We start from the raw sequence: 22086 nt of genomic DNA on the forward strand, positions 1-22086 counted from the left end.
CGGGGGCAGTCCTTCAACTGAGGTTGCCTCTTCCCAGGTGTGTCAGGTTGACAACCAAGATGAGCTATCAGTTAGTCACTTGCTGTGATGGGCAAGGTGAGAACTAGAAACTGGGACAACGGCCATCCGTCCAGGAAGTTTCCCTAGGAGTCCAGCATGAGATAATGCTGGCTTTCTCTGTTAGCAGTGAAGACAGAGGGAACCTGCCCCCACAAACAGCTGGATCACAGTCAGCCAAGTCAGACCAGCTGTGGATCTTCCGGGGGGGGGGGGGCGGGGGCGCAAGATTCCTTAAGTTTAACCAAGAGAAACTTTAGCCATTTTCCCATTCTCTCTCTCTCTCTCTCTCTCTCTCTCTCTCTCTCTCTGTCTGTCTGTCTCTCTCTCTCTGTTACTGACTTTCTGCTGAGGATCAATGGTCTCTGAACACTGTATCTTCAGGAGAGTTCTGAAGACTTCCTCACTTTTACAATAAAGACTAGAGCCACTCTAAGGGAAAGCTTTAGAAAGAACTGCCCTTAGAGACAAAAAGAGCCTTTGTGAGGAGTTCAGGCTGTTTGTCTTTCCATGTGTGTGAGAATTAACATTTTGCCGGGGAAAATCTCACTCCAAGGAAGATTTTTGAAGCCTCCTGTTGACATGACATTAGTAGTTGTTGTTTGACAGACAGTGTTCTTATCCCAGCCTTAAATAGTTTTTCTTGGTTCAGACTTCTGAGTCAGATGAGCTAATGCCTTGTGTACTTATGCCTGTTGTGTCTACAAAAAGAACAAAGCACTTTAAAAACATAATATTTTACATTTTTTGAGAATTTCATATACAATATATTTCAGTTATATTTATCTTCAACTTCTTCCAGTCCCTTTTGGTCAATTTCTTTTCTCACTTTTGGCTACAAGTGAAGTTTTATTGACGATACTCTGTTCCATCTTTTCCTCCACAGCAGTGCACTAACACTTAACCACGGAGGCCAGAAGAGAGCATCACCTCTCCTGGGACTGAGGATAAAGACATTTGGGAGCTGCCACGTAGGTCCTGAGACTCGAATCTCCGTCCTCCACAAGAACAGCCAGTGACCATAACTGCTAAGCTATCTCTCCAGCAGCACTGCGGAAACTGACCCCTAGTCTGTTAACTGTCCATCTGAAAAAGCAGCTCCCTTTTCTTACAGGCTTGTTGTTGGCCTCAGAGATCCCCATGTGTGTGGCGGTTAGACTTGTGGTCCTGGAGTCGTGTGTTCTCATGAAGATCCTGGATGGGAAGTTGCCCCTGCAAGCTGGTTTGTAGGTAGGTAAGCCGGGACCCGATAGGAGGAAGATATGTTTAGCCTATAATGGGCTCGCGAATGGGAAGAAGAGGGGAGCCTGGGGAGATAAGAACCGGTCTAGGCTGGATTTCTCTAACCTTAGACCACCCAAGTGTGCAGGAACCACAGGCCAGAAGCCGGCGCTGTGCCTCCGCTCACTGAGTAGCACAACTCTACACGCTGCATAGCTGAAGTTCCCCAACTTTTCCTCCAGAGGGGAGAGGAAGAGTGTTACGAAGTTTAAAAGGGAAGTCCCGCCCCCTTCCCGGTTTCCGATTGGTCAGAACCGACCCCACCCCAGCCAGGAGACGGGCCCGATTGGCTGCCGGAGGGACCCGGTTGAGCGAGGCCCCCGGGGCCCCAGGTGGCAGGTGGGGCGGGCCCCGCGCGCTCCGGGGCGTCAGCAGCTCCGGCTCTTGCCCTCGCAGCCCGCAATCTGGTGGGAACCCGGACCCTTGAGAGCCGTGGCCATGAAGAGCCTCAAGTCCCGACTGTGGAAGCAGGACGCGCCCGGCCCCACGTCACCCTCATCGCCCACCGCGGTGGCCAGCACGGTGAGCAGCTCCTGAGGCGGGGACCTCGGGGACCCTCTCTGTTGCGTCCCTCACGGCAGATCTGAGATTCGCGGAGAAGTCCTACGTCCCCTTCTCACTTTGACCTTTGCGGAGTACCCTATTCCCACTTGTTTCCTCGGGGGGACCCCCTCTCTGTCTTCCCGTGGTGCCATCCTGCTCTTCGCTTGTCCCATCGCGCTCGGCGCCCGCGATACCGGGGCCAGGTGGCTCCTGTCTTCCACCCGGTGCAGCCGGTGCGGACTCCGGACCCACCAGGCTCCGCGGCTTTCAGCCGTGCCTGAGTTGAGAGAGAGAAGTTATGTGTCCTCCGCTGAGGCTGTCACAGGGGAAGTCTGGTTCTCAGCCAGGCTGGGCGAGAATAGGGATCTCTCGAATGCAGACAAAGCCCCGCTTGTGTTTGACCCTGGAGATGGCGAAGTCGGGAAGGTGATTGTCCTGTTGGCAGAGTAAATCCCAGGTGGGGCAGGTGGGTGCGTAACGTGGGTGCCGAGCTGAAGCCTGGCCTCGGTGTGCGGCGGGAGAGAAGCGGAGTTGTGAGGCTTCTCTGTAAGTTGGCAGAGAGAGCAGAAATCTTGGGAAACATCCTGACTGCAGATGTTGGAACTTGGATAATTTGGCAGGTTAGAATGGCCGTCTCATCAAAATTCTGCTATTAAGGAAGTTCTATTTTAAAAGTCTTGCAGAGTCAAACACAGAGGAAATGGAATGTGCAAATTGCCCGATGTTCGTAATTAAAATGGACTTTTATAATTTTATACAGATTTTAGTTAGGGGTTATATGCTTTCTATGAGAATACAAATTCATTTGTGCCTGGTTTTGAATTTATTCAGATCGGTGTCTTTCTGAAGGATTACCTTTAGTAGTAGTTTAGTTGGCCTTCAAGGAAACTGGCGAAACTAGACTTAAAAAAAATAAGTAGAGCCGGGCGTAGTGGCGCACGCCTTTAATCCCAGCACTGGGGAGGCAGAGGCAGGCGGATTTCTGAGTTCGAGTCCAGCCTGGTCTACAGAGTGAGTTCCAGGACAGCCAGGGCTATACAGAGAAACCCTGTCTCGACAAAAACAAAAACAAAAAAGTTGAAAAAATGATTTGGAGTCTGGGTGTGGTGATGCTTGTCTGTAATCCCAGCATTTGGGTGGCAGAGGCAGAAGGATCACGAATTCAAGGCCAGTCTGGGCTATGTAGGGAGTTGGAGTCCAGTCTGGGTTATATGAAAGCGTGACTCAAAACCAGGCAAACAAACAAACAAACAAAGTGGGATTGTGTGGGGCAGAGAAAGAAATGACAGTAGATTCGGACAGCAGGCTTGCTCTTTGATGTTTGACCACGCCTGAATTTGTTTGGTAAAGTCATGGGGAAAAGGTTTTCTTTTGCTTGGCTTAAAAAAAAATATTTGTCAGAAAAACATAGTGTTTTGGGGTAGCCATGGTTACAGATCAGCATCTTCCCCATTCCCTAGCAGAAGATCTGCCTTTCTCCAGACTTGCAGCTGAATTTCTCCTGGAGGAAGCCCTGAGGTTGTAGCTGCTGCTGCTGCTGCTGCTGGATTCAGTATGCGCCGCGTTGGCTTGACACGCATGAGTCTCTCTTGAGTTTGTCTTCAGTACACACTAAACTGAGCATTTTGCCATTTCTCAAAATAACACCCTAACAGTTAAAATGCGTGGTGCAAAAACTGTTCTTTCCGAAGCAACACACACTTCTCAGTTTGTTAAGGTGCAGAATATATTCCGTGGGGTTTTTTTTTTTTTTTTTTTAAATGAAAGGGGCTAGCTAAACCAGCCACGCACCAGCAGGATAATGTGGGTGAACGGGAAGAACAGACCCTGTAGCTTTTCAACCTATACAGCCCAGAATCTCTATCTCTGGTTTGGTTGTACGCGCGCGCGCGCGTGTGTGTGTGTGTGTGTGTGTGTGTGTGTGTGTGTGTGTGTGTGTATGTTTCTGACTAGGCTGCTCTCTTCATCTCTCTTTTTGCCTTTCAACCTTTTTGAATAAATCCAGGATATTTAATGTCTTCCGGGAACAAAAATATTTACAATGGTCTGTCAGACTGTCAGGCTCTCATCTCTGTCCTTCAGCCCCCACCTTCTTCAGAAGCCTCTAGGGTTATTATTTGCCTTCATGCCCTTCCAGAGGAAGCACATCTCAGCAGATACACACACACACACACACACACACACACACACACACACTGTCTCTCTCTCTCTCTGTCTTTCTGTCTCTCTCTGTCTCTGTCTCTCTCTCAATAGCAGCACATGTGTCTGATAGGTAAGATACAGTGTATCCTGATACTTTAATTTTTAAAAAAATATCTGTCTGTCTGTCTGTCTGTCTGTCTGTCTGTCTATCTATCTATCTACCTATCTACCTATCTATCTATCTATCTATCTATCTATCTATCTATCTATCTATCGTGTGTGTTTGCTTGTGTATGGGCACAAGTGTGTCAGAGTGTGTATGCAGAGGCCAAAGGACAGCGAGCAGGAGTCTCCTGCCGTGTGGATCCTGGGGATGGAACTCAGGTCAGGCTTGGTGGCTAGCCCTTTTACTCACTGAGTCCTCTCACAGACTGCTCCTAGCTAGTGCTCCTTTCGATCTGGATTTCCCTTGTGAGTGAACTTACTCTCTTTTGGTGTCCTGAGCCTCCTGCATCTTTTGCAAGGTTCATCTTTTTTAACCTTTCTGTGCATTGTTGACTTGTTTATGTATTTCACACCCAGGAAACTGAGGCCTTTCACAAAACGTCTAAGATTCACTCTTAGCTATTTGTTGTGATTCGTTATGGTCATAGCAATCCTTATGTTGAAAGGGGTTGTTTTGATAGAATTTAACTTTTGGTTTTATGACTTAATGTCACATGTTGATCTTCTTAAGTGGCAATATTGAACACAACCCTTCCAGATTTCTCTTAGTATGCACTTTTTTTTTTTTCTTAGCTTCATCACATTTATTTAGACAGGATCTCACTATGTGTAGCCCTGGCTACCCCGGAACACATTATGTAGACCAGGCTGTCTTCATAGACCCACCTGTCTCTGTCCCCTGAATGCTGGGATTAGAGACATGGGCCACCCCACCCAGCCCGGCTCAGTTTTATTTTTAAACATCTATTCCCTGTAATTTAAGAGGCCTTACAGCTTGGTTTCTCTTTCCAAGTTCTGAATCCCTTAATGTGAGTTTTAAAACATTCATTTAACATTCATGGAAATGATCATAGTTTACTACTTGGATATATTTTTACCATAGCTGTCTCTGTTGATATCTCAGTGTAACCAACAGACTGAAGCTGTAGATACGTGAGGGTTTGATGATGCTGGGCAGTACACAGCATCATTCCCTGCCCAGCCACAGCTACATGTAGGAGAAGTGGGTTTAAATCTTCTCAAACAGCAGTGTTAGACTGATGATGCCCAGGGGTTCAAGCTCAGGGACTAGGATGTGTTTATATACATATAAGTGCGCTTCACCGTGGTAACATAGTAGATATTTGAAGGTTGATTGTTCAAGTTTGGAAATAGCCACATCAATTAACTACAAACGTGGAAATCTCCGTGTTACATTTGTTTATTTTGAGATGAGGTCTCACATGATATCCCGGGCTAGCCTGGAACTCACTATATAGTCTAGACTGGCCTCAAATTCATAGAAGTCCCCCTGCTTCAGCCCCCCAAATGTTGAATTAACAGGTATGATCCACCATGCCTTTCTCACTCACTCACTCTCTCTTCTTTTAAAAAAGTGATTAATTATTTGTTTATTTCTATATTACATGCATTGGCGTTTTGTCTGCATATGTGTCTGTATGAGGGTGTCAGATCCCCTGGAACTACACATTTATTCCTAATTACTAAATTGGAGTTTCAGATTCCTTCCCAGTGGGGTCATTAAATGACAGGCAGCACTACATCAGATCTGTATCAGTTATATGATGCACAGTAATAGTAGGCTTGCTCATTCTCAGGGAGTTCAGACTGGGACATTTAGGCAATAAATTTAAGGGACTATTTCTAGATGGAGTAGAGGTGCTGCAAGCATACTGTAAGCAGCTTTTAGCGGAGCTATTTCCTCCAAATCTCACCGATCCCCAATGTTGTAATTTATTAAGCTCTTTAAAAAATTACTCATATGTGTGTGTGTGTGGTGTCTGTGCTTGTGGGTGTAGTGTTTGTAGAGACCAGAATATATATGTGTGTGTGTGTTGTATGTGTGCGTGTGCGCGCTAGCGTGAGCACGGGCTAAGATCCCAACTTGGATCTCCTGGAAGAGCATCAGGTACTCTTAACTGCTGAGCTGCAGCCCAGTTTTATTAAGTTCTTGACCGTAAACCTCATTTTGCGGTTCTTTCTCTGGGCTGCTTGTTTCATAGAACTGTGGATTTTATAAGTCAACTACATCTCTTCTGAAGCATCTTGCCACTCTCAGTCAATACCTCACACACACACACACACACACACACACACACACACACACACATCGACGCTTATAAAGGATTAAAGTTACAAATAGAGCCACTGGGGGAGGGGGGGACCTAAAAACCAAATGAAAACCCAAGCCGCGCATTTTCCCCACCAGGGCTATTAGCTCCTAGTAGAGAAAGCATGAGTGTTTACGTAGGTATTTGTCTTAGCTGTGGTTCTGCGTTAGCGCCTGGGCTTTGAATGTGCTTGATCCGATGCTAATGTTAATGCTGCAGCGACTTTGGGATAATGTGAATAATTAAGATGGCAAATTGTTACGCTTATTCGCTTATTCTAAACTCAGGACAAGTTACTAAGCACAGTTTACTCATTGTCATTGAAGAACCCACCCTTTAATTAACGATGTTTACCTTAATTAATGCTTTGTTTAGACAGCTTCTTATTGTTATCCCCGTGTTATTTCCTTGTGGTCCTGGAAGGGAGGTTACAAGCGAAGAGACTCTTCTTTTAAGGCTATGGAGATGGCTCAGTTGGGAAAATACTTGCTTTCCAGGCATGAGCCCCAGAACCCAGGTGAGAAAAGCTGGTGTGGTGACGAGTGCTTATAATCCCGCTTCTGGGAGGGAGATGGGGCAGATCCCTGGGCAGTGCTGGCCAGCCATGGTAGCCTACTTAGAAACTTTACGGCAACGAGAGACCGTTTCTCAGAACAGGGTGGGGACTGTCACTCTTCAGGAATAACATTCCAGGCTGTCCTCTGACTTTCTTGTGGTGCTGGGTACACACGTGTGCATGCGTGCACACACAGAGCTCTCTTTTTATACTTCAACATTAGTATTAAGGCTGCATCAGGTTCATCTGGAAACAGATGCACATCTGAACCACAAACTCTTACTGGCCTTCCCCCACAGTGTTCAAGCTCTTTTTTCTTTTCATTTTTAAGATTTATTTTTAATTATATGTGTGTGTGTTGCACATGTGAGTGTAGGTGTTCTCAGAAGCCAGAAGAGGGTGTCAGGTTCAATGAAGCTCGAGTTGCAGATAGTGTGTGTGTGTAATAAATATACTATAATATATACATATGTATACATATGTATACAACATCAATATGCAGTCCTCCCTGCTTCATGTCACATAGTCCACAGACTTGAGTGATAGTTTAAAATTGTATTTACCTATTATACATCATATATACACATTCAAAGCCATCAGGTTAGAAACTGAAACTCACCTAATTTATTTTATGTTTTAAATCTATGCATGTATGCATGTGTATTCACATGTGTGAGGGTGTGTACTCATGCATGTGGAAGAAAGCAGAGGACAACCTCAAGTGTCGTCCTCAGGAGTCCACCTTTGAGACCAGGACTTCAACTGAAGCTCATCCATTAAGCTAGCTCTGCTAGCCAGCCAGTCCCAGCAATTCTCCTGTTTCCACTTTCCCAGGGCTGGGTTACAAGCACATGCTATCCTGGCTTTCTGTATAGATTTGGAAACTCAAATTTAAGTCTCCAAGCTTGCAAGGCAAGCACTTAACCAACCGAGCTATCTCTCCAGCCTCACAGTTTTACCTTATCTTGTTTTGAAGCTATGAAAACATAAATTGGGTTCAAAAAATGGGTTAATAATTATACCCTCTTCGGAGAACTAGGCAACTCCAAGGCAGGGGCAGAGAAAGAAAGCCTAGAATCACTTCTTAGATTGGAATGGAAGAATACTATCAAAGATTGGACTTTGGAACCACAGTGAAGAGCCCCTCCTCCCTCACCAGGATGGGACCTTTTAAGCATCAATAAAGATAACATTAGGGGCCCGCAGTCTACTAATGTTTTAAATTGAAATCATTAGTCACCTTTGGAAGATGCTAGGGCACAGCTGCGCTCTTTTAAGCTGGAGAAACAAATAAACTGTTTCTGGCTGTTCCCCTGTGTGAGCTGTATCTCAGCATAACACAGTCTCTGAAAGGGAAGGCTCACAGTAGATGAAGGGCTGAACTAGTACATTGCTTATCCGTTCAAATGGATGAGGGAGGGGCAGGGGCTCACACCTTACAGTTTTACAGCTCTTAATGAGTTAATGGATTTAGAGTCCAGACAGAGCGACCATTAGAGGCTATCAATGTCTCAATACAGAAAGACAAACAGACAGAATTTATTGGTGGTCATTCCCACATTAGAGTTCTTATGAGGAGAGCCACACCCAAACGCAAAAGCCCTTCACGTTCATAACCAGTGCTTTTAGAAATACAGAGGACAGAGGAACATGGGAAGTAGCCACCAAGATTCTGGCTGTGGGACCCTCTTAGTTGAACTTTGAGATGGAGGGGGAACTTAGAGATCTCAAGTGATTAAAGGTTTAGAAGCCATTAACCGTTAGGAAAGGTGGACATTTTGAGGCCCCGAATAAATAGCTGTAAAATATACATGCTTCAGAGACAATCGTGGAAACGTAGCCAGCAGTTCTAAACGATCTGGAATTTTATTCAGCAAATCCCAGTGTGACAGTGGCGTGGCGGCGATGGGATATTGTTCATGCAGGCCATCTCTCGAGAATATTTAGAAGAGTACTGACAGATGAAATGATAGAAAGCCTGCGATTTCCTTCAGAATGGGTTGCAGAGAGGGGATATAATTAAACCATGATTCAGTGGTATTACTGAATTTAGCTAATGTCCTAAATGTTAGGTCTCAAAGAAACCCAGGTCAAGCCTCACTCTGTTGTACCTGTGGCTCCTCCCAGCACTTCTCACCCCGCCCCTTCCTCTAAACCTCTCCCTCTCAGGGGTTGGACTTTCCTTCCCCCTCCCCCAGCTTTTCTTCCCAGTATAGCTCAGCCAGTTCTTGGCTTGCACTTTCTTGGCCTCTTGGTCAGCTTGCCCCTCCCTCTCCTATCTCACTCTTCTACCCCCATAGCCCAGTTCAGTCTGCTGGCCACATTCAGTCTGGATTCTTCCAGGTGCCTTGGGTTAAATTCTCCTTCATATCTGCAATAAATTGTCTCCTCACTCATGCCTTAGAGTGGTCATGCCATCAGGTTTTTATTTACTGTCAAGTTTCTATACTAAAGATTTAGTCACAGTCTCCAAGAATTTGAAAGGAGTTAGACATAAAACCCTACCAAGACATGCTATGGTAGAGGTCTGAAAGTGTAAGGACTTGAGTTTGATCTCCAAACCCAGGTATCATGGTACTTGCTTGTAATCCTAGCATCTGGGAGGTGGAGACTGGGGAATCTCTGAGGCTAGCTGCCGACCAGCACAGCCTGCTTAACAAGTGAGTCCCAGACCCATGAGGGCCTCTGCTTCAAGCAACTAGGTGAGGGGCCACTGAGGAAGGCCAACTGAGGCTGTCTTCTGATTTTCACATGCACATACCTGCACACACTCTTTCACACAGTCTACGCACCTGAAGTCTGTATGTCTGTATGGATTGCTGTAGGTGCACAGATGTGTAAGGTGGGCTCAGAGGAAAGACTGAAAGCTTGCCAACTAGAATGGCCTTCTGAGACAGAAGAACAGGTACTGTGCACGCGTGCATACGTGTAGTTTTTTTTTTTTTTTTTTTTTTTTTGAGACAGGGTTTCTCTGTGTAGCCCTGGCTGTCCTGGAACTCACTCTGTAGACCAGGCTGGTCTCAAACTCAGAAATCCACCTGCCTCTGCCTCCCGAGTGCTGAGATTAAAGGCGTCACCACCACTGCCCAGCTAGTTTTTTTTTTAAAAACAAACAGACAAACAACAAACAAACAAAAAAACCCTTGAATTAAGTTTTTGAATTACTTGACAAGTTTCAACCATTATTTGGAGAAATCTTGTCAGGGCCATGGAACTTGTATTCTCAGAAGTGATTACAGCAGAGAAATAACAGCTTCATCTCTTCCTCTCACCTTCCTAGACAGAGACAAGTGTGAATAGAATTAAGTTATCAGCCATGCTGAACTTACTTGGGAAAAAGAGAGCCAAGAAGACTGGATAAAACATTACAGCTTGTGTGCACTCTCTCTGACCCTCCTATCACTGGGGTCCTTTACTGTTCCCTGTCTGAGTTAGGCAAGTATTTGCCCTGCCACCTAAGGGTGCTGAAGTTCCCACAGGCATGAACAGTCATGGGGGATAGGCCCAAGTGATCTCTTTAGGGAACTTGCCCCCAGAACAGATGGCTCATTTCAGAAATGACTCTGAAGTCAGAAGCAGGAGAGGGGGTGACCCGCACTGCCTTGCCCTTTCCCCCAAATGGTAACACAAAGAAAGTTCTACATAACTGTTCCATAGTTAAACAATGTATATGTGTTTCTTTTCAGCCAAACAAACAAAAACCGAACCAACCCCAAAACCAACCACTGCAAATAAATTGGGTGGTTTTGTTGATACTTCCAAGGGGACATCTTCAAATGGTGACATCTCCAACAGGGTGCTCCAAAGAGGAGCTGATGTGTTAGTGTGACCAAGGGCCCTGGCAAAGTAGCCTGTGACGAGAAGTGATTGTGTATTCCAGTCTGACACAGGATAGACCCTTCAGAAAGAAAGTTTAGGACTACACCTATTAAGATAAAAGACTGATTTAAAACCTCCCACATCTGGGGACTCCGTTCTCTGGATATAACCCTGACTGAGTCCGTGTGAGGTCCTAAGTGCTATCCTCAGAATCAGGAAGTTTCTACCTGGGAGACAGGCCTTCCTTCCCATAAGATCATGCGTGTTTATTGTAGAAAACAAAATATAGTTGGAGATAAAAAGCCAGGTTGGAATCCATTCACAGCACCATTAATGCTGGCTCTGTTTGAGAGATACCGAACTCCCCTTTGGTTATCCAGTTAGCATATGATCCCTTTGATAACAGTAATGATTTCTGAATCATATTTTATTCACATGAACTGTGTATTGGAAGCTGTTCATGGACTGGCAAAATGTTCAGGGGGTAAAAGTTCTTGTCCCTGAGCTGGACGTCCTGAGTTCCATCCCCCACATGCACATAGCATAAGGAGAGAACCAGGTCCTCTAGATTGTCCCCTGACCTCACACACGAGCTGTCGTGTGCACACGTGAGCACATGTGCACACACACAAAGCAGGTGCATATGAGAAAATAGTTTTAAAAAGCTATTAGTAACTTGAAATGATTTGAGCAGCTACAAAGAGCACCCTGATCGCTCACAAATTGTTTGCACAGATATTACTTAAGAGTAAGGAGTTTTAGAGACAGTACTCATAACTGATACTTCCTGAGTGTGTTGCTTGGCCTGCGTTTGAGTGATCTGTGTTCATTCTGTTTTCACAGCAATCCTGACAAATGATCCTGTTGCCTTCATTTCAGATGAAGTTAAATAATTTACCTGCTAGTAGCTAATAGCAAGTTTGGTAACCTGGTTCAGAAATTCAGAATACTGACCATTCTGAATGGATATAATTTAAGGTTTAGAGAGGGGTGGGGTAGTGCTCGCCAAGGCTACATCGAGAGACCTGTCTCAAAAAAGGCAGAACCAAACTTTAAATCTGGGCATTTGTCCCTTTAGGGGAGTTGTTTAAGGGCAAGGAAGGGCTTAGTACAGGAGCTCTCAAAGCCAGTTCATGTTTCTCAGTGATGCATGAAGCTACATCCCCGTATCCTTCTGCTGACAAAGAAGTTAAAGACCTCTGCCAACTTGATAGGAGAAGTATTGCTTTAAATGGATCCTGTTAATGGGATGTACAGACGTGTTTCCTTGACTCTGGTTCCTTGATGTTTAGTGATTACCTGTCTGAGCTCTCTGGTTTCTTCCTCTGAGGTCTCGTTCACATCATCCCTAGGAGTGCTATGCTACATCTTTCTTTGTTTTTGCTGTTTGGCCAGTCACAGCCTTGAGAGGGAGGGGCTTGTGTCCTGTCTCTCACTGCAGCTGGGCCTCTGTCTCCTTCCCTCCCATTTCTGAGAGTTTCTGTTTGAGGTGTTCAGTTTTGTGACAGTTGTTACATTAAGACTTGACTGTTTTATCTTTACAGAGAGGTCTCTGGTGTGTTCCGTTAGAGCTGCCACCTCTGATTCTGCACTGTGTGATGTCATACTTTCACTGTGCCCTGCCTGCCCTTTATGTACATGTGTGTGTTCACTGGCATAGTATCCACCAACCCCAGTCTCAGCAACTGATATTTAAGGAGGTATAAGTCATGAGGACCTAAGCAAACTAAAATTGTCTTGCTTGTTGTCTGGAATGTTGTGTACATGTTGGTGTGTGTGTGTGTGTGTGTGCACATGTGCACACATGTGCAAAAAGGCATATAGTGTTTTTGAGATGACATATTTTTTAGTGTTAACTGTTGTCTTAGTTAGGATTTTTACTGCTGTGAACAGACACCATGACCAAGGCAACTCTTGTAAGGACAACATTTATTTGGGGCTGGCTTACAGGTTCTGAGGTTCAGTCCATTATCATCAAGGAGGGAGCATGGCAGCATCCAGGCAGGCATGGTGCAGGCAGAGCTGAGAGTTCCACATCTTCATTTGAAGGCTGCTAGCAGAATACTGACTTCCAGGCAGCTAGGATGAGGGTCTTAAAGCCCACACCCACAGTGACACACCTACTCCAACAAGGCCATATCTACTCCAACAGGGCCACACCTTCTAATAGTGCCACTCCCTGGGTTGAGCATATACAAACCATCACAACTGTATTGATCAGTTGTTAAGACTGACATTTCTTTCCTAGTCAGGCTTTCCCTTTCATGTGCATGAAGTGGTCCTCCTCTTCCTCTTCCTCCTCTTCCTCCTCCTCCTCATTGTCATCATTGTCGTTGTCAATGTGACTGGCTTGGAGTCACTAGATGGGTGAAGATGCCTCTGGTGCCCTGGTGAAGGCATTCTGAGGGGAATGAGGGAGGAAGATCCCTGTGGCTGTGACTGGGGTCTGGCTACCAGACTCTGCTGGGGAAGTCACTAGAGAACCCTCTTCACTGTGCACACTGCTTAGTGCCTGTCAGGCTGACCCAAGCTAAAGAGATCTGGGACAGAAAAGCTGAACTGAGAAACACCTCCCTCCAAGTGGCCTGTAGGCAAGTCTGTGGGGAATTTGCTTGATTAATAATTGATGTGGGAGTGGCCAGCCCACTGTGGGCAGTGCTACTCCTGGGCAGGTGGTGCTGTGTTGTGTAAGAAAGCAAGAGCTAGCCATGGGGAACAAGCCAGTAAGTAACATTGCTCTATGGTCCCCGCTTCAGTTCTATCTCCAGGTTCCTGCCACTGGGTTCCTGTCTGAGTTACTGCCGTGACTAACTCCAGTAATGGAGTGTAATCCAGAAGTCTAAGCCTTTTTCTTCCTGAAGCTGCTTATGGACATAGAGTTTTACCACAGCAATGGAAAGCACACTAAGACACTGTGCTTTCTGGTAGAGGCCTCCTCTTTTTCCTACCCCATGCCCCTTTTCTTAGCTATACATGCCAGGCAGATGTTCTAACCACTGCTCTACATAGCCCCCATATAGTAATGCTTCTAAACCAACAAGAATATATAGTTCTTCCTTCTTCATTCAGTTATTTCCTATTTCTCTCATTTGCGGGGTGCTGCTCAGTGGAGGCTGGGGTATTTTGAAAGTAAACCTTCAGTGGGGAGCCTGTGAGGGTGATTCTAGGAAAGCAGGCACACTACTGAATTGAAGAGGGACTGTAAGGAAACTCACGCTGATGGTTTATGGAGGGTTTGACTAGGTCTTATCTAGCTAACCCTGGCCTCAAACTATGGTACAGGCTGGCTCCGAACTCCTGATCCTTCTGCCTCCACCTCCCAAGTCTGGAATTGCAGGCAGGTATCACCACTCCCAGCAAGAGTCTCATAACTGAGGTAGCTTTCCATGAGTCATTTCTCTCTTTTTGATTGATTTTTTTTTTAAAAAAAGAGAGATTTAAATGTTTATTCTTTATCCCTGTGCCTATGGGTGTGTGCACGTGAGCTCGGGTGGCTGAGGAGGTTAGAAGCAAGCAGTCCATGCTTTCCCTGGGGCTGGAATTATTTCAGGCTACCACTGTGGGTGCTGGGAACGGAACTTGGTCCTCTGCAAGAGCAGAAGTGCTTATAACCACTTACAGAACAAAACCAAACCAGCCGGCCAACCAGCCCGCTGTCAAATGTAAGCGGTAATCTGGTAATGGGCAAGGGATGTGAGGTAAAGGAAAGCACTTTTCAGTCCTAGCAAAGGCCTACCGTGGACCAAAGGATGCTGGCCACAGGTCCTGGAAGCCTGGACAGAGGGAAGGGGCAGTGTTAGTACACTGGTGCCCCGGAAGCAAGCTCTGAAGCCTGGGCATCTCGTGCTGAGTCTTGCCACTCTTGGTAATCGGTTTCATGACCTTTGAGAAGCTCCCTAAATCCATTGGTTTCTAAGTCTGGAAATGGGAACTAATAATTGTGTTTTTGCCCAGTAGTTGTGAACCAGAAGTGAGATAAGGTGTAACCAGTGCTTGGCCACATGGGCCACACCGGTCCCGTGGCAACCTCCTGAGAGACGTCAGTCATCAACTGCAACAACTTGGCTCTGTTGCCTTCCCATTTGTGCACATGCAGAAGTCTTTTCATTCCTAAGGAATACAAGCACTTGTAGGCTTTTATTTAGCCTAGACTCCATAATTCAGCCACATCTGCCTCTGGTAGCTGTCGAGAGAGATGACTGCAGTCATCAATGACAAGAGAGTAATATTTCTCAAGCATTCAGTCTCCTAGGTTGAGCACTGGGAGATGAGAGAGAGGCTCCCCGCTTTTTAAAGCAGCTCTGTCAGGATCACGCAGCAGGTGTGTGATGGGAAGCTGCTGGCCCAGGAGGGAGTGCAGGATACAGTGCAAAGGACTGGCTGGAAGGAGAGTGAGATGTGGTACACGCTCCTGGTCCAGGGTGGGGCCGGGGGCATGGGGAGTGGGAGTCAGGTGTCTATTTTGAACTGCTCACTGACTCTGTGCTTATGATGCTATCAGATACTTAGTTGCAGTCCTCACCCCAGAAGGAAACCACAGTCCCATTAAGCAGTCTCTTCCTACTCTCTCTTCCCCTGGCCCCTGGCAACCACCAATCTGCTGAGTGAGCTGCTTAACCTGAAGCTAAGAGGTGGGTGGAAGCCATCCAGGAAAGAGCAACAGCCGTTGAGAGGGAGAGGCGATTGAGAGGGAGAGGCGAAGGCACGGAGGAGAAATGGAGTGAGGAACCTGGTGGCTAGATGGGCAGCTCTGCATCTATGGATCCGAGAGTAATATCCAGGAGGTTGGGTGACAAGTAGGCAGGGAGAGGAAGTCACAGTGTCTTAAAGGACTCCTCCGTCTTAAGAGTGTTGCACTTGGGGCTGGATAGACAGATCAGTCGTTACGAGTACTCGCTCATCTTCCAGAGGAACTGAGTCGACTTCCTTTTACTCACAAAAGGTTGTAACTCCAGTCCCAGGAGATCTGACAGCCTCTTCTGCTTCCCTGGACATCTGGCCTGGTGTACATGTGTTGCACAGGCATTCATTGCAGGCAAACACTCATCACGTAAATATATATCTATATATTCTATCTATCTATCTATCTATCTATCTATCTATCTATCTATCTACCTATCTCCCTATCTATCTCCAGTCTATCTGTCTGTCTGTCTGTCTGTCTGTCTATCTATCTATCTATCTATCTATCTATCTATCTATCTACCTACCTATCTCCCTTGTCTATCTCCAGTCTATCTCCCTGTCTATCTCCCTGTCTATCTATCTATCTATCTATCTATCTATCTATCTATCCATCCATAATATATCCAAACACACACACACACACACACACACACACACACACACACACACACGCACATTTATATATATTTAAAAATAAACGAGAGGTTGGTGTGCACTGTGAACACAGAGGAGGGAATTCCATGTTCAGCACAGTTTTCATAGGTTTCTGGGATCTCCAGTGAGAGCAGATTTGAGAGGGTCAAGCTTGGAGCAGTTCCGAGCATTTGAAATGGTGCAGCCTGGAGCCGATGAGGGCCCAGAGCATGCAATGCTGGAGAGACTGGAGAGTTAGGCGCCTAAGACCTATACAAGTGACCATCAAAGCCATCCAGTCAACAGACAGATTGTCAGAATCCTACCCACCCCTAGCCCGAGAGAGTCCCACAAGCCCTGTGTTTGAAGCCAGTCTGTGAGTACCTGGTAATTATGCTCTTAGTAGGTAACCACACATCAGCAGCCCAGGTGGGTGTTTAAATATCCTTATCTGTAGTCAGATGAATGGCTCAGGGTGCTGTTGGACTTTGGAAAAATACCTCGGACAGCTAAACTTAGTAAGCACAGACAGAGTAAGCAGACCGGTGCTTGATGAAAAGTTGAAACACGATTAAAGAGACTAGCACAACGAGCGAGGGTGAGCTTGCCTGCTAGATTCAGAAGCAGATGTTTGGCTGTATTTTCTCTTCAACTTCTGTTTTCTAGATTGTGTGTTCTCTGTGTGTGTGTGTCTGTATGTGGTGTGTGTGTGTGTGTGTGTGTGTGTGTGTGTGCATGGAATTCAGCAGGCAACTTGAAGGAGGTGGTTTCTCTCTCTTCCACATGGGTTCAAGGGATTAAACTCAAGTCATCAGGCTCAGCACCAAGTGCCTTTACATGCTGAGGCATCTTGCAATTCTGGCTGTATTTTCTCTGCATTTGAATATGTAAACAAAATAAAGTCTATATACTATGAACCATTTGAAGGCAAGTTGTAGAATTATATCTCAGCTTAAATACTACATCACATCCCACTTAAGGACAGCTTTAGTTAGAGAGATGGCTCAGCAGTTAAGACCACTGGCTGCTCTTCCAGAGGGCCTGTGTTGAATTCCCAGTACTCACATGGAAGCTCACAACTGCCTGTAACTTCAGTTTCTGAGGATCTGACTCCCTCTTCTGGCCTTTGTCAGCACTGCACACATGCAGTGAGCAAACACATGCAGGCCAAACACCCACGTAAAACAAAAACACATCTTAAAAAAGAAAAAGCAAAAGCAATAGGACCCTTATGTATCTCCCGTGTAAGGCGCTGTGTGAAACTGTAGCTCAAAGATGAGAAAATAGAAAGGTGGTGTAAATAAGAGCCCGAAGACGTAGTGAAGCTTGCTCTCTCAGGCTGTCTTTCAAAGCCTAGCCACGGGAAGGCATGCCGTGGATGATTCCTGTCGTACCTGTGGACGTTCATGCTAGCTGGTAATGTGTTTTTATATTGACTCCCTTAAGGCACTATAAATACCAGGATGCCCAGTTAGGCAGGAAACTGTGTATCTAGCCAATAGGTGTAGGGGTGCTGGTGCTCCTTATAGACTCTATAGGGAGCAGTCATGATTACTGACTGGGATGGGTGTGAACAGGATGTTGGTATGTCAGGCAGGTGGCCTCAGGCTGTGTGTGAGCTTTGGAGCTGGCTCCTGTTGGGCCTATTACTCCAGAGTGAATTCCTGCAGCCGAATGACATGAAACTTCAGATGGACTCCCTAGGAAACTGCTGCCTGACAGCCATAGCAACGCCGTACTCCGTGGCTCTGACTCTTTGCGCTGTGATAAGTAAATGCTTTCCTGTGTGTGGGCTGACTTGTATGTGTGCGTTTGTGTGGTGCGATAATATATTTTCATGTATGTGCGCCTGTGGGGGCCAGAGATCTATGTTGGGTGTCTGTCTCCCTGTGTGATTACCCACTTGTATTTTGGTTCAGGGTCCCTCAGTGAACTTAGAACTCAAAGATTCAACTGGACTGGGCCAGCAAACTGCCTGCCCTCCTCCAGCACTGGGGCTAGACATGTGCATAGCACTACTTAGCTTTCGTGTGTGCATGCATTCATGCATGCGTGCGTGCATGAGTGTAGTCTAGGGAATATAAAAAAAAAAAACTCAGCCCATGTCTTTAAATGTCTAAAGCTTTTTTAAAAATTATTTTAAAGTTAATGAGTTTTAAGGATATAATATTATTTTCAAATAGCTACAAAAAAACTATTGAACTATTCAGAATAGCTCGTATGATTCTGGAAATTAGATTATTGCATCTCATATTTTAACCATTAAAATACATTTTCTAGTTTATAATTTTAGCTAACAGAATTACATTTTCTGTTGGTTTATTTAAGTAGGATTTTTAAAAATAGAATTTCCTTTTATATAAATTCTATTACCCCAGCTTTTTAAAGATTTATGTATATGAATGCATATACCACATGAGTGCTTCAGAGATAGGGCAGTGGTAAGCCACGATGTGGGTGCTGGAATTTAACTCAAATCACCACCAACACCTGGTATACAGTGGGTGGTAAATAGATGCTACACAAAACCAGTACATAGTAGACCATGAATACCATTACAGCCATCAGCACGTTCACCTCTAGTCAGAGCAGCCAGTGAGCAAAACCAAGAAAAACTACTAATGCCAAGCCATGCTGGCACTAGATCCAGAGAGGGGCAGTCGACAAGGGGGCTAACAGGAGTTCCCAGGAATAACCCTGCAGTGGGCAGCAAAGGATTGAGATTTTAAAAGAAAAAAAAAAAGCTTAAAATCTTTGCTGGAATTATTCCTTTTGAAGTAACTATAACTTAAACATTGGCAAACCTATGAGTTGTTCCAATGACTCGTCGTTCTCAATAAAACGAGGCGATTGTACCCATTCACATCAGCCAGTTGAAAGAACACATTGACAGCTATGAATGCCACAAGGAATGTGACATTCAGACGGCCCTAAGTATGAAACCCTTCGTCACAGTGTTCTACTCTGTGCTAAAGGTTAGCGGAGGGAAAACTGTGCCCCCTGTCACCTTTATGAAGATCTTCCCTATCAAGCACGCTTTGTTCAGCTAGCCACTCAACCCTACACTGCAGAGAAACAAAAATCGGACAATTCTCCACTCGTGGAACTATCATGAAAAGCCATTTGAACTAAAATCTGGAGACCTTTTTTTTTTCTTCTGCGTCTAAGCAGCAAATTTCATCTTTACCTCGGGGTGTGAGCCCCGATCTCTACTTTCAGAACTGAGCCAATCCAGTCCTGATACATGACAAGAGTGGTTGACAAATTAGCCGCCAATGATTCAAAATATTTTGTTTTGTGGACCTTAAAATTTCTGGTCAGAGTTTTGTGGAACTGGCCTTTCCCTCAAGTGTCAGTAAACTTCACCTTCACAGTTATGCTTCATATCCCCCAGATATTCAACCTGTGACCAGACAGTTGGTGTACACACACACACACACACACACACACACACACACACACACACACACACACCCCTACTGGGGCTATGAGATGCAGCTCAGTTTTAGAGTGCTTGCCTACCATGTATAAAGCCCTGGGTTGGATCCCTAGCACTGTATAATTCTAGTGCTATGGTGCACATCTGTAACCCCAGCATCAGAAATTCTAAGCCACCCACCGCTACACAGTGCATTTGGGTCTGGCCTGAACTACATGAGGCCTTGACTTAAATAAATAAATAAATAATAAATAAATAAATAAATAAATAAATAAATAAATAAAATGTAAATAGATACATAAATAAATGTATGTTATATTCCTATTTGCCCCAGCACCCTTTAACTTCAGATCAGTCTATTCCTTTCCAATACATTAGATTTTCTTTTTAATATATATTTATTAAATGTTTATAATCTTATGATTTGAAGGGACCTTGTGATTTTTCTAGTGCAGTGGCTAGGTGACCTTTGAGCTTTGTGACTGCAGCCTCTAGGGTGTGATGCAGAGGTGATGGATAATGGGCAGGACCTAGAATAAGATGAGGAAATGTGCTGATGGCTATGCCTAGCGAAGGTTCCTGGTCACTTTGTTCCCCGTGAGAGGCTCAGGTCTCTTAGCTCTACTCATATTAAAGATGAAGGCTTATGGAATGGGGCTGACAGGCTCAGAGAAAGGTAGTTCTAAGCATTGAAACTACCGACTTTCACTTATGGCTCTGGGTGCTGGTTTGAGGCATGACAATTGCCAGGAGCTAGTTCTTGGGAACCACTGAAATGCCCAGCTATATGTATGTAGCCGTTATCAGCAGCATTAGTCCATACCAGCTAACATTTCAGCTCTTGGCTTTGAATGTTGGAACCTTAGGACATCCCTAAGCTACCAGTGCTGGATCTCTGGCTTTCAAGACTTTGTAGCTCTTCAGAGCCTTCCGGCTGCTACAGCCTGTGTTTTATCACCCTGCCTTTGGCAGTCTGGACTCTGCCACTTGTCTGCTTTGTATTCGACTGTCCTTTTCCCGTCTCTGCCCAGGCTGACTCCCTGTCTCAGCCATTGCCTCTGCTGCTCACCTGCCTGGTGTTACTGGCTTGGTCTGCACTGTTTAGGAGAACAGTCACAAGTAGGCAAGAAAAAAATCATTCCACAGAAACCCTTTTTGGGGTGGAATGTTGTAATATCTAGGACAGCCTGGGAGGGTGTCTACCTGTTGACTCAAAAACAAAACAAAACACAAAACAGAACAAAACAGCCTGGAGAGAAACCCGAGGCCCTGCATGGGTGGGGCATGCAAATGAAGCACCAATCGCTGTCCTCCTGGTCAGGAAGCCCTCCCCTCCTGCAGGAGGGAGAATAGTCGGGGTTATCTGTAGTTCACCAGGGCTTGCTTTGCCTGGTGCTCCCTTCCCAAGCTTCTCTGGTGGTCTGGCTTGGTTATGACTCGGGTGAGGCCTCTGGAGGAGGAGTCAGGACGTCATTTGCCGTGGTCCTTGCAGCAGGAATGTTGTCAAAGTGTCATCACTACGTTCAGATCACCCACGCTGCCCTGAGGGTCAGGCTGACAGGTAGGCTGACCGGTGGATGGGAAGAGTGGATCGGATGCTATCTAAAAGCCTGATTGGCTCATACTTAGCAAATTTGCTCATTCGTGGAAAACAAAAGACAGAGAAGAAAAGCATGATAGGGACTTAAAGACTTAGAGAGAGCCCAACATAAACACAAGATTCGAAGCATTTCCCAGTACCCAACTCTGCTCCTATGTCCTAGGGAGAGTCGAGCCCCTCTGGTCCACCACAACAGCTTCAATGCAGCACAAAGAGATATTAGTCAGTTGGGTCTTTTCTAACTACACCAACCACTTTAAAAGCAGTTCAGGGGATGGAGAGATGGCTCGGTGGTTAAGAAAGGGCATTTATTGCTTTTCCAGAAGACCCTGTACATAAACTCATTTGCACATGTAAGTGTGCACTCGCGCACACACACATGCACGCTCGCACAAATAAGTAAATAATTTTTTTCCATGTAAAAAAAGCAGTCTGGTCTTCTCTGCCTCAAAATAGATCTCCAAGCCTGGGAGATGAGAAGGTCAAGAAGGATTGTCCTACTCTTACTGGTTGATAATGGCAGGGACCACGGAGCCTGGAATGTTGATGGCCTTTAGTGGCTGGGAGAGTTTCCTTGGTCACAGCTGGTAAAGAAACAAAGACCTCAGTTCTGTAATTGCAAGGAAATGTGTTCTGCCAGCAGCCAAGTTACCCTGGGTGGATTCTTCTGTACAGACGCTCAGTCTCACCTTGCCTTTTTAGCCTCGGGGAGATCAGACCTGAGGCAGAGTGTGGTCAGCCCTGCCCAGACTGCCTACAGGACTGTGAAGTTACATATTTGTAGTGATTTGTTATGTAGTATAGAAAATAATATGGGGAGCTTTTATGCAAATATATATGTATGTGTATATATGTATATGTACATATATATATATATGTGTATATATATGTAAAGAAAATGTCAGAAAATCGGGATAGAAGAAGGTGCAGTCATAACTCTAAAAGAGTCAGGAGAATATTGCATGCAAGCAGTGACCTGGAACAGATTCACAGA

The 22086-nt window shown here is 45.4% G+C and overlaps 1 protein-coding gene across 5 annotated transcripts in view; it reads left to right on the forward strand.

The window, feature by feature from the left end:
* Nucleotides 1-373: 373 nt before the first annotated feature.
* Nucleotides 374-22086, forward strand: part of Uaca (uveal autoantigen with coiled-coil domains and ankyrin repeats) — an 87226-nt gene continuing 65513 nt past the window's right edge. For 3 of the 5 annotated variants that reach the window (NM_028283.3, NM_001357407.1, NM_001357408.1), the window contains exon 1: nt 1610-1860. In NM_028283.3, coding sequence (NP_082559.1) covers nt 1777-1860 — 84 coding nt within the window. In that variant the 5' untranslated portion in view covers nt 1610-1776. Of the gene's footprint in view, nt 1029-1171; nt 1288-1609; nt 1861-20849; nt 21054-22086 lie in introns of those variants that run through there. The other 2 variants (XM_017313609.1, XM_006511483.4) reach the window with 2 other exon arrangements.

The sequence above is a fragment of the Mus musculus genome, chromosome 9 (assembly GCF_000001635.26).
Source record: "Mus musculus strain C57BL/6J chromosome 9, GRCm38.p6 C57BL/6J".
Taxonomy (NCBI): Eukaryota; Metazoa; Chordata; class Mammalia; order Rodentia; family Muridae; genus Mus; species Mus musculus.